General features: G+C 34.7%; 3 protein-coding genes across 3 annotated transcripts; 1 reads left to right on the top strand and 2 right to left on the bottom strand.

Moving 5' to 3' along the window:
• Positions 1–645: 645 nt before the first annotated feature.
• On the bottom strand, positions 646–3,723 carry LOAG_01180 (hypothetical protein; the record flags this gene model as incomplete). The annotated part of the gene is made up of 7 exons (XM_003136720.2): positions 646–902; positions 1,048–1,158; positions 1,629–1,788; positions 2,329–2,417; positions 2,936–3,050; positions 3,210–3,332; positions 3,585–3,723. The coding sequence occupies 7 exons, from the start codon at positions 3,721–3,723 to the stop codon at positions 770–772; spliced, it is 870 nt and encodes a 289-aa protein (XP_003136768.1). The 3' UTR covers positions 646–769.
• A 1,586-nt stretch (positions 3,724–5,309) lies between these two features.
• LOAG_01179 (hypothetical protein) lies at positions 5,310–6,189 on the bottom strand (the record flags this gene model as incomplete). The annotated part of the gene is made up of 3 exons (XM_003136719.1): positions 5,310–5,542; positions 5,731–5,792; positions 6,020–6,189. 3 exons carry the CDS (start codon positions 6,187–6,189, stop codon positions 5,310–5,312), a joined length of 465 nt encoding a protein of 154 aa, XP_003136767.1.
• A 1,272-nt stretch (positions 6,190–7,461) lies between these two features.
• LOAG_01178 (major facilitator superfamily transporter) lies at positions 7,462–11,480 on the top strand (the record flags this gene model as incomplete). The annotated part of the gene is made up of 10 exons (XM_003136718.1): positions 7,462–7,557; positions 7,802–7,945; positions 8,170–8,230; positions 8,424–8,593; positions 8,976–9,172; positions 9,500–9,580; positions 9,831–9,977; positions 10,274–10,485; positions 10,847–11,028; positions 11,301–11,480. 10 exons carry the CDS (start codon positions 7,462–7,464, stop codon positions 11,478–11,480), a joined length of 1,470 nt encoding a protein of 489 aa, XP_003136766.1.
• Positions 11,481–13,472: the final 1,992 nt, after the last annotated feature.

Below are 13,472 nucleotides of genomic sequence, written 5' to 3'. Positions count from 1 at the left end.
ATCACTCCACCAAGTAATACCCATCCCTCAATAATTCCACCGAACATTAAATTTAAATTTATTTTTCGAATGGAACAGATTTAACGGCGAAAAAACAGGGACGTTTATATACAAAAGCATGCATACTTCCATGAATTCAAAAATGAAACAGAGAACTTTTAAAGAACTACTCGAATCACATTCAATGATTGCCTATATAAAAGGAATGGGAAAGAAAAATAAAGTTACAAGATGCAGAAGAAATGAATACCTGACGAAGTGAATCCAACTTACAGTATCTCTGCAATAAATCTCAATAAATGGAATTACATTTGAGGAATATAGTACCATTATTCCCTCAAAAACCTAAGAGAAAAAGGCAAGTTTCTTACAGTAAAACGACAGCACAAATTTCAGAAGTATGCTTCATATTTAAACCATACCTCCTATCCCGCTCCCTTTTCGGTTCAGCAAAAAGTGGTACCACTTTTCGAGACGCGAAACTGACTGGTTCGGCTCATGAAACAACCAAATTAAGTGACGCAAGTGTCATAATCAGATACAAGAAATCTGAAGAATGGAACATTTATTATTAACTCTTTGAAAAAATTTTTAACAAAAGGACCAAAAATATGAATTTCTTTAATTAAGATATTTGATAATATTTCACCATTTTTACGAATCAAAAAATATGGAATTTCAGCACAGATGCCACTCTCCACTGCCTATCATAATACAGCTATCGTAATTCGTATGATTTTGAAAACCACAAAACGACCATACTTTGATTTCACACGTCGTCAAGATCAAAATAATGTATTGTATCGTCCCAAGTAACATCAGATATCGGAGTTAATTGCTTTCGGCTTCGTTCAAAATATGTACAGCGACCAACACCATTCACCAGCACAATGGTATGAGATCTTGAAAATGCTGATTTCTCAAATGCTCAAAAATCATTGAAAATGTTGAAAAAAATCATGAATTGTTAACTATTCACATGCTGAAGATACGAATGCCAGAATCAACTTTATAAGCTGGAAATAAAAACAAAGAAATAAAATGAACCTTGTTCCATATCGTAGGGGTTTCGGGAGTTCATAAAATAGTTGCGACATAAGTTTGCAGCTGTCTTTATCTTGTTCCTTTTGTGAAATGAGCTGCTCATCGGGATGATGACTGGATAGTAAACTATGATTATTGCTACTCTTTCAGTGTAATTACTGTTGAAGCAGTAATATTTCTGGCAAGAGATTTTTGCTAATAACATATATTGGATTAAACCATGAACTGTAATTATGGTGGGTATTTTAAAATAAACTCTGATAGCATTTCGTACACTTTTTAAAGCAAAAAAGAAAGATTCCATGAGTTTGCTAGGATTTAGAACTGAGGAGCAAACTTTATGAAACTACAAACTAAATCTATCTTGGTAATCATTCTAATTCCTTCTACATCAGTGATGCTAATCCATCAAATCACATTTTCCCCAGCTTTTTGTCAGTACATGACAGTCTACAGGGAAAATCAGTAAAGTCACAGAAAGAGATTCTAAAAAGACATATACCCTAAATGTCCTAGCAAAGCAATTCTGTGGAAAACTAATTCTAGTGTAGTGGTGTAAAACAACGGAAAATTCACAACGTTACCTTGTCTGATCAACGAGGATATCCAAGAACTGCTTCATAAGTTCTTGTTCGTTAACATTCTTATCATCTAGCACTTTCAACTTCTCTTCGAACAATCGTAAACCGTAAGTTATTTTTTTAAACGGCTTTCCTAATGCATTATTTCCAAACCCATAAACGCCTAAAATGAAAATATTGATAACAGATAAATTTGATAAGAAAATAATGATTTAATCCATTCAACTGATCCAGTCTACGAAAATGAAATCTTCATAACAATAGCGTGATGAAATATTGATTTTCTTGGTCGAACAAAGAGAAAGAAGCTGGAGACACTTCAGGTCTGAAAGAATAATACTCTACTCAATCTATATCTCACAACCACTTTAATTTAAAAGTAAGTTGATGTCAAATCATTTTAATTCAACTGATTAATTTGGAAATCCTGAGGCCAAAACACTGTCAACTTGTAGATCATTCGCATTCAGTTATCTGTTACAGCTGCAGACAAATCAAACACTAATTTTAACAGTAGTCCATATGTGTAAGTCTGTGAGAAAGAAAAAAAATTAACTTTCCATACCCAGCAAGGATATGAAGAAACATATCCACACAAATGCAAAAGCTCACGCATACTTCTATACATTACGCACTTACATGTATATATACCATCATCATGTCTTCAATGACTACGTCAAAAATTTCGATAATAAACACCGACCAGGGCCAAATGCTGCAGTCGGGCTGTCATGTCGGTTAGAAAACTGAACTCCAAAATATGTTTTTCGTTCAATTTCTTCATTAAAAAGCCTATAAAAGACACACTTTAGCTGCCATGACTCTACTAAGTGTCTATCGCTGTAGATATGAAAAAAATTAGAGAGGCGGTGGAGTGAATACAGTTTAAGAGACTGAACTTTCCTCCAAATATGAAGCAAGTTGAGGTGATGAAAAAATTAATTCAAAGATTCTCATAAATCCTTTGATTTCACTCCACTTTCCCCTTTTGCCATTTTCATCTTGTTTCGAAATAGATTTGCACTCTCGGCAGCAAAGATATTTTCTTGAAAATCAATCAAGATTTTAACACAGGCGTTTTCCATCCAATTAAATAAGCTGACAACTAATTTTAGCACTGAAAGAAATGACGAATTTTTAGGAGTTTGAGGGGTTACCATTACTATACATTAGTGTAGAAAGAGCGAAAAGCGATATTTAAGTACCCTTTGTCAGATGGTCAACTAATTTTATCAAAAGGAAAATCTATAGCAACAAATTATCGCCAAACTGAGTCATAAGTATAATGGTAGCATTTTATTTTTACGTACCGATGAAGTAGAATTACGTTGAAACCGTTGTACTGTTGTGCTTCTTTGGATAGTTGCTCAACCACATAGTTCTCTGGTGGCATTTCGGATTTCAGATATTCGTACACTATTTTGCCTGACACGACTTCATGATCAAAAGAATTTTACAAATTTGAAAATCTGATTTTGGGACAAAATTCCAGATCGCTTTTTGAACATTCTCAAATCTTAATTTCGAATTAAATTTCAAATCAACTTCCAAGCCTCCTGTTTTCTATATATGTGAAATTCAGACCACGCGTTATCGCACAGGGTACTTCGTCGGTTGGATTCTCAAGCACTGCAAGGATATTCCCCAGACGACCATTCCTAGTCATTCCTAACCAAGTGCCACCATAAGGATCTGCTTGATCTCGACCTACAACAGATAAGAAATGAATCAAACAAATGATAAAACCATGACGATCAAACTAATTTCGGAGGCTTAAAACTTTCCTCAACAGATTGGAAGTAAGAATTTTTTTTTTCTGTTCGACGTCAAATTCAAATTAAATATATGTTATGGATCGGGTAGTATAAGAAAAAGCTAACTTCTGTCCAGAAGTTCCGTACAAGGGAAAAGTCTTTACTATCTAAAAATCCTTAACAGAGAACAATAAAACACCATTACCACACAGAATACCATCTTTCCAGGCAGGTGGTAGTGTGGGTCGATCGAACAGCTCATCACGGTTGTTTAATACGATCAACTGATAACTTTTCGGATCATCAATCGCTTTATCATTTAAATAAATGAACGTTACGCACATTCGTCCACAAGTGAGCTTGAAATTATCATTCATAAAATGGCATAAACTTTATCGGGTGTGAAAACACACACTATTATACGAGAAATGACGAGTTAAGTGGGAGATGACGTATGAGAGATGAAAAAGAAGAGCAAGAAGTTTTGGAGAGCAAACTAACACTTTTTCCGGATTTGGCCCAACCCAAAACTTTCAAAAATAAAAAATGAAATACGGCATAAAATGCGAGATGAAACCACCCGTGTCCTTTCCAGGAGCGACTGAGAGATCCCGTCACACTTCGTCTCCACCACCAGTTGTCCATCCCAGACTTTCCAAAAAATAATTTTCTATGTCCCTACTAGCAAACTGTCCTCCATCTCTGCCATTGTATATTTTGCTAATTTCTCATTCTATACCACTGTTCCTCACTATTTTCATCATCTCTATTGTCTTTCTCGGTGTAGTAGAACTTCTGGTCACTTTTCTGAATGATTGCTGCTGCTAACTAATTCAGCCGCTGTTAACAACTCTGTAGCTTTCCCGTTTCTTCACTAACCGCACTACTTCCTCACTTTCAACCTTTGACCCATACTGTTTCAGGTCTACTCTATCCTCGATCTTTTTCGTAACTGTACTATTCTTTTCTTTTCTTGTATCCCAACACGAATACTTGAAAGCTACACAATAAAGTGGAAGATGAAGAAAGACAGAACACCTATCACTTTTTAGGCTTTATTGCGAAAGTTTTAGATGTTAAAATTCCTAATGTTTGAGGAGAAGACTTCAAATCAGAAGTATTGCTGTTGCGAAATGGTCTGGTATTTTTCTGGTTTGGCTTCAGGAAATCCGGGAGTATAGTATTCATCTTTTGCGAGTCATTTCAAAAAAGGAAATTCTCTGGTAGTTTATGGTTTTCCAGTTACCCAGGAGTTCATGTGATTGAGTAACCGGACTGTTAGATACCAAGTATTTTCTCGCATTCCTCTTCATCAGTAGTTTGTAAAATTAATACATATACCCTACCATTCTATTGATCATATGACCTCTTTGCGCTTATGCATACTTTATTCACATTAGATTACTGAATTTCTTCCTAGTTATTTCAATAATTTCAGACTTTCAGCCACTTCATTTGGCCTACAACTGCATGGCCTACACTATTAATGTGTTTCGCAACTTCCAATAATGACCTGCATGATGTCATCTGAAGGTATTTAGGCAAATCAAAGTAACGTGCTGCGACACACTGTTAGACAAAGTTCGTACGGAAAAGTTATAGACAGCTTGTTCAAAAACTTGCATCAACCATGGGATGAACCTAAAACACTTTTATCTAATTCATATCAACAGCATACCTTAGTCTTACGTATTAATTCATTTGTATAGAAATCAGTTCTTTGTAAATGAGAACTTCTGAAACATTTTAAGGGTAAATGGTATAATTCTGGTGTTTCAATGTTGCTTTTCAATTTCGGAAAACCTCAGCTTTGCAACACATTTGTAGTCAAGCAATCCTAAGCTGCACAGTTTTCAAATGCATTCATAATGAAATGCAGTGGAAGTTGACAGTGGGAAATTTTAATTCGAATTTCCAAAAAATTTTTCTGTTATTTCTTCATTGCAACGTCTTCAATACTTTCATTTTTGCCCATCCCTCGCATTTTTTCGATGTCATGATTTTTTGTAGGTTTCTGTAATTGTTCGACTGAGAAACGAAGCCGACTCAGGTTAGCTAATTCAACTGCTGGTTTCTCATGTGCGAATGCCGGAAAGTCATGTGGGAATGGTCGCTCTCGAAACTTTATTCCTAAACTTGTTAGATTAATTTCTCCTTTAAATCCTGAAATTACCCATATTTTTTTTGTGGAATTTAATTGCATATACGCAAAATGAAGGAAAACAATTGATGTTTGGCTTACTGATTGCTAACATGTGCGATATTCAGTCCAGAAAACTTTAGTAACGATTTCAATTTTACTGTCTAAAAGGAGGAAAGAGATGGAAGTAAGGCACAAGCAGATGATTAACCGTATTTTGACCACACAATAAGTTGTTCAGCCATATCTAAGGCTCGCTGTCCATAAATTTCTCTGTAAGCAAAATTTTGTCATCATTTGAGTTAATAAATTTTCCTTTTTCGAAATTCAAAATTAGAAATTTAATTTTTTGAAATTTCAAAGTGACCGAAATATCTTATTTTTTTGTGAGTTTGAAATTTAAAATTTGGAATGAAGTATACGGAAAAATTACTTATTTTATCCTTCTTTATTTGCCTAACCAGCAAAGAAAATAAAATCCAGCTCATTACTACAAGCACCTGGTTGGCCTGAAAATGCAATCCACCGCTACTCTTCCTTTCTGGTCGTTATCCGTATCCAAATCATGAATAATGTCAGCTTTCTGCATTTCAAATGTTGTCAACGCAAGATCTTTGTGATCGACACCCACTTCATTATCATGATAAATTCTGGACCGATTGCAACCCATGACAGTTAGTGTCCTGTATCATGACAAATAGAAATGATTTACGAAATGGTAAGAATTGAATCGTTTTTTTGCAAATATATTAATAAGGAACAGCCGACTAACTGTTCTTTTGCTCATAACCATCGACAAAACTCCCTAAGAGTAAAAATTTATTGATTTTTATTACAAAACAGAATAATTCACAAACGTCGATTTCTGAGAAATAATTGTGAGGCCGAGAACCATGCAGCAACTTTTCACTCCCAACTTATCCGATTCTTTTATTTCATTTCAATTTTTTAAGTTTATTTTGTTTCATAAATTTCAAATCTTTGGTAGCTGTGCAAATTGTCATTTTCACAGTTCTAATGGTTAGGGAAAAATACTTTTCAATAACACTGATAACAGCAGTGCTCTTTGAATCATTGGAAGCGTGAACAGATAATGTGAATAATCAAAAAATTTGTTTCATCGTTTGGATAATTAAGAAGCTATAAAAAGGAAAACCAACCGCTCAAAGTTTAAATAATAACTTCATGCAATGTCCACAATGTGCATTTTACAAATTTTAATTAATATTTCAACCCAAATTTATTGATGGAAATATGAAGATTAATGGAAATAGAAAATAGACATGTATATAAAAATGTCTGAAAGGAAAATCTACCAGTTATTTCATATTTGCGACAGGTCATAAGAGTCCTATTTCTTTTGTACTAACGATGATTAAAGGTGTGCTAATTATATATCCTTTCAGTTTTTTTCCAATGACTGTTTTTGGAGGTCTTTATAAAATGCATACCTCTCTGAGACTCATCGAAAAAATGACGAAAAATAACTTATAACAAAACTATTTTTACTTTCTCGCTACCCAACAATTACAGATAGATATAAGTTATTGGCAACGTCAATACCAAAAGAAGCCGATGAATGGTCCGATAAAGCGGAGGTGGAACTGGGAGTTCCCGGAAATGAGTATAAAGCCCGGTTACTTTCTGACTTGAAAACGATTCATCTCTCAGAAATCGAACATATGGGACCCATATAACATATGGGAGCTTGACAAACATCAAATGATTGCTTCTCATTTTTCCATTTCTAATTGACTGCTCCTTTTTTCTCTCCTTCTACCTTGATAACAAAACAATCCCTTTTTCCCAACTCACCTTCGGACTGCGTTGAGCGGAATCTGTTCCAGTGACATTTCAGTGAAGTGTATAAATCGTTGGATGCAAATAAATTGCTCAATGAATTTGGTACCTATGGACGTTATCAAATGATTTCCTACGTACTATGCCAATTAACCAATTTTTTTATGCTGTGTCAATATTTATTATGATTTTTGTGAATCGAAAACCGCCAGATTTTGCATGCAAGATTGATGATCCGGTTTGTTATTTCTGTCATGGATCAGCATTAACAAGAAAAAATCCATCATACCTTATGACATCAATTACATCATGATGCCAGAAAGTGTCACCAACTGCTGCAAGGTTCTGACAATTCATCTCAAGCAGGATATGCAACATAAATCATCTAATCTCGAGTAAATGTTGAAGATATTTTAAAAAGTTAGATTGATCTGAACTAAGTAAGTCAGTCCCGGCAATCGTCATTGGAAAATTCATTTCAGACACGAATCGAGATGATCAACTCAGTAGATCCCTGTATGATTAAAGATTTGAGTACAGGAAGCGTATTAAACTGCGCTTCAGTTAATAGCGGGACATCCATTGTCAGTAATTCAACAGATCAGTCGTACAGTATACTTTTCGAGGTTTTAAACTCAAATATTTATTAATCTGCTAATATTTCCAAAAACTGTTCCTCATAACTGTCTACCATATTACTTCTCATTCACTTGAAACAACCTATCATCAGTTAGATCGAATAATATATAAAAGAATAGTGATACAAGGGTTACTTGTTTGAATTTAAATTTTAAAAAAATTCCAAAGAGAGAAGAAATAAACAAACGGATATCAGAGCTCGATTTTGCAGTATGAATTATTATGTGTCAATCCATTTATACAAGAAGCCGGATTTTCAGTTTTTTCTGCTGGTAATTTTCCAAGTGTAACATACCTTTTTTTAAAAATGAAATTATTAGACAAACAAATTCGTTTTTGTTATTTACTTTCATCAATCAATTATTCAAGTGCTGGTTTAACAATGTGCCACTAATTTAATTACGGCATATTTTCAACAACTCTTCGCAGAAATTCAAAATTTTTTTGCAAGTTTTATATTTGAAGGTGCTCTTCTTGTGGTACCAATAACATCACATCTATCGGATCGATATGGTCGTCGACTTATTTTTTTAATCTCGATGTATTCAAGTGTCATATTCAGTCTTATCATAGCATTTTCACCTAATTATGCAATCTTTGTGTTATTAAGATTTCTTGTAGGAGCAGCAGCCGATGTAATTCATCCTTCATAAGATGAATTTTGGGAATGGTTATAGGAAAAAATCAAATAAATTATCACTTTACATGTAGATTTCAGGTCAGAACAGAGCCCAAAATATCTGTGTTTATTCAGGAATCTTTCTGTCTCCTCACCATTTTATTTAAACTTCGTTTAAGAATGCAGAAAATCCTTCTCAGCAAGAAACACCAGACTAAACGTAACCAGAAAATTTCACAAGCACAGTTTGCATTACCAAACCGATGCAGCCAAAAATTCCCTAAACAGAGTTACCACTCGTTTTTTTTATGGGAAATCTTCTGACAAGATTACAAACCAAATCTGGATCAGTCCAAAAACTAATGGTATCAGTTAGATACGGAAGCAATTTCTTTCAGACTTATTTGACAATTGGCTCAATTCTTTGTTGTGAAACAGTGGCCGGATCATTTCGTGAATGGATAAGTTTATTTGGGGTGACATCTTGGCTGCTCGGATATCTGTACGTCGGAGTTCTGGAAGTGTTTATTAAAGACTGGAGGAAACTATACTTTGTATCAACAATCCCCAGTTTATTAACTATTATATATTTTTGGTAGGAATTGTGATTATATCATCTAAATTAAACCTACGAGCTTGAACCCCAGTGAAGTCACCCAGTTTTTTTCGTTTCTATCCCTCTTAATTATTGAAATATTTTCTCGGAAGGTGATGAAATTTCAGGATTGTAAAAAAGACTTGAAAAAATCCTCTACCAGAGCAGTGTAAAAAATACTTGAAAAGATTCTCTACCAGAACAATTAACTTATAGTTGTAAACATGAAAATGCTTGTTTTTTTCAAAATAAATCAAAATTGATTAACTGCAGAATCCTGTTGTTGAGGAATTCAATCAAAAACAAAAAATAAAATACTAGTTTCAGGTTGCTTCCCGAATCACCACACTGGATGATCTCACGCAGACGGATACATGGCATCCAGAAATACATTAAAATGTCTTCATGGTACAAACATCGTAAATTCTATAACTTTCGTAAATCAAAAAAAAAAAATTTGGATTTTTGCTTTTCTCCAGCATATTTTTCGTACCAGTTTTTATTTCATCATAATTTAGGATGAAAAATTTTTGATTACAATAGCATGAACCATGATTCATAGTTACAAAAATTATGTGGAAAAGTCTCTGTTAACTTACTTGTAAAGGTGATATTTGAACGTAATGACTTTCTCTTACTAGTAAATTTCCATCTTCAGGTTCAATAATATTGAAATTGACTTGAACAAATGTCAGTCGGAAAGTATGCAAAAGAGACCTGTGGAGGAATGCAAAGAAAGAACTGTGTGTGATTTATTTAAATACAAACGAATAGTGTATTTTCTATTTGTCAACGGTTACATCACGTAAGCATTAGCTACTTTTGGGTAAAAAGATTCTTAAACTGTGGAAGAGTGATGAAATGATAGAAAGAATACAATAACGGGGATTGAAACTCGTTCCTTCCTGTTGCTTGAGTTCCAAGATGGCGGATTTCAGAGTTAGTTCTAATGATACACAAAACAGTGGGCCAAATTTAAGTTAAAGGAGAAACTGAAATTTGTTCGAAGTTTGAATCAAATGCCTTCTCATGCGATTCAATTAAAGCAATGAAATCGATTGTTTTTTTTTCAAACTTCATACTATCTGTGCATTTTTTTAGAATGACTATGAACTTCTACTATTTTGTTGTCTCATTTGATAGTGTCAACCTAACCAAGCATGCTTTCATGGGTTATATCCTATCCGGTTTATCGGAAATTCCGGGAGGTATCATTGTGATTCCATTGTTGCATTTCTTCGGTCGCCGTTCTGTTGCATGCGTGTCATTTTTCTTGCAAGCCACCGCCGCACTTGTTACACCGTTCATTCGAGGTACATTAGACGGTTGCATATTTCTAAATTACGTTTTATTTTTTATAGTTAAAAGATTGTTGGAACTGATTTTAATCCGACTACTTGAATTCAGTTCCGCTTGATTCAAATTTAGTAAATTCATTTCGATTATATGTAATCAAAGTGATTATTTTAATTAACTGGAAAATTAAAGTAATTTTGCTAGACAATGTGTGGCAATCCCACGATTTTTTTTTTCAGATCTTTGACACATTCATCAACAAACTCATTTACAGATTTATGAGCAAGAACATCATCACTTTAAACTTAGTTTGATCTTTGATTTTAAACTCTAGCTCTAATTAAACATTAATCAGGAAAGGAATTTTGTAACTTTTAGGAATTCAGTGGGCTCGAATATCATGCAACTTATTCGGAAGGATGACTAACGAAATAGTATATTCAACCCACCCTCTACTGGCAAATGAAATGATGCCAACAACTATTCGAACAATCAGTTATTCAATAATTAATATACCTCAAAGCATTGGAATCATGCTTTCACCATTACTCAAATATTCAGTAAGTTGCGAAAAATAACTTTTATTATTGAAATTAAGAAGTAAACGTCAAAAAGATATCACAAGTTTCGTAACAACGGCTAACAAGAAAGGAAGCGTAAATTTATAGCTTGCTGTTAAAGTTGCTTATTGAAAATGATTCCAAAATATCTCAGCAATTACCAACTTTTGTGGGGGATTTCAGTTTCGTCAGAAAAGCGTGTCCGCGTAAAGCGAAATATGTGATATCATTTTATTGCAGTCTAAGCAAATCGAAAAATTTCTCTTCCTCAGGATCTGGGTGACGGTAAAGTGCCACAGTTCATCCTAGCCGGTTTATCATTTGCTGCAGCAGCACTGGCCATTACTTTACCCGAGACCAAGGGTAAGCCAATGCCCGAAGATTTAAATCAACTGGATCCCGGACCATTTCTAAGATATTTCATTACAGAACAAAGTTCAACCAAAAAATGAAAAACGATTTTTTTTCCGTATTTTAATAGACAAGAGAAAAGTAACAATTATGGAATAAGTCTTGATGTTTCTGTTAGTGAGAAAAAGAAATTTTTGAATAAAGCATCCTTCCTTCAACAATCGTCTTAAGCATTTATTTTGGGGTCATTAGTTAAAAAATTGAATCCTATGTCAGCAATCATTGCATTATTGATATGACTAAATTCAGGTCACAGCGTCAGGGTAGTAAGACAACTGATAATAGCATGTATGGAACATTACTGTCCTGGTACTTGATCTTCGTCTCTTTATCATCACCACTGCAGGCGAAAGAGATGAGATGACAAAGAGATGAGATGACCGAGCTCTGGTCCTTATTAGGGCGCCATAAGGATAGACATTCTATCCGCCAAATGGATTGTTCCACATTTCGGAGTTCTTGAATCCTATGTTTGAAAAGTACCGGCAGTAGAAGTGTCATCTCGGGAAAATATCCTGAAAACAGATGAGCACTGAAAAGGAGTTCGGGTCACTGAATTTTGGAGTTCTAATTGTTTTTAAAATTTTTTCGTAATTTTGAAACATTTCAATGTTCGGAATTCTTTCATAAAAGAGCAGGTGTACTTATATGAATAATAGGTGTACATATATGCGCCATCCACCTGCTATCCCTTTTCCTCTGCATTGAGCCATTCACCTACTTAAAGGTCATACTGGAAATCATTACATTGATGATTAAGAAACAGTTAAATTTAGTACAGAAGAAGCCCTGAAGTGTGCGGAAGGTACGTAGAAATGTGAAGTGCTTGAAAACACATGAAATGCTCAATGAGATCTGAAACGAGAGCGGGGAAAATTTACGTAACCTTATAAAACAAAACAAAAGGAAGCAAACAAATTGGTGGGACGCGATATTTAACTCAACATTCAAATGTTCCATTTTCAAATTGGCGCAAATCCTCTCGGTTTCGAAGCTTCCATCTGGGAAAGCTTCCACCCAACCATCCAACCCTGCCGTGTCTCGGGGAAATGCATCGGGATATTTGGAGTAGTGGGTATAGGTTATCGCGATCTCGCCCTTCTCAAGCAAAGCTTTTCGAGAGTCTTGAGGTCCTACGTGGTAGCATGCATATGTTCAATTATCATCTGGCATATCTCATTAATATCGCGCGCATTTCTATCACAACTGTTGTTTTAAAGGTTCTTTGAATGTTTGCTAGCTATATTGCTTAGATACGTACGTGATTCAGCACGTAACGAGTGAACTGTAGTAAACTTTTTATAACAAACTAGTGTAAATTGTTGGGAAAGTAATTGTAAATTAATGGAGTAAACGACATTGGAAAAGTATTTCTACTTGTCCTGAATTAGACTGTACAATTTAGACTTGTTACTTAACATCTGTCCACTTATTTCCCAATTTTCAATTTTCCAATTCGTCGCTCTATCTTGATGGTTGGGATGTTAGTAATATAAAGAGATGTCAATATATGTAGACCATAGTATATGGTTGAGATGTTAGTAGTGTATATGTAGACCATCCGGTAATTTATGTGATTGCTATAGTTGAAGTCTTCTTCACAGACATCTCCTTGTCGCCTGGGAGAAGCCTGCATGCCCTAATGAGGTTGCCAGCATGCTGGCGATAGCTTATGTCTTTTAATGTTCTCCACGGACACCTCCTTGTCAGACAAGTCTCAACTGAAGGGTCAGAAAAGGTGTGTCCATGGGCAGGATGGGCTCGCTACCTTTCATGCAACCATCTTAGGGGAAACTCCAAACCCGGCGGATGAAGCTCGTTTAGCCCTGTAAGGTCATCCATCTATGAGGTTATTCGAACAAAACTTCCGTCCTGAGGAATTCTTTTTCACTGTTCTAATTTGCTAAGAGATGGCAGATAAATCTTATGAATAAAGAGTTGAGACAGTCTCATGCACGGTATGCCTCACCTAAAAAATTTCACGTATAGACTGGAAATATATATATATATATATATATATATATATATATATG

Source organism: Loa loa, assembly GCF_000183805.2.
Source record: "Loa loa unplaced genomic scaffold supercont3.88, whole genome shotgun sequence".
Taxonomy (NCBI): Eukaryota; Metazoa; Nematoda; class Chromadorea; order Rhabditida; family Onchocercidae; genus Loa; species Loa loa.
This window is presented reverse-complemented; position numbering and strand designations above follow the sequence as displayed.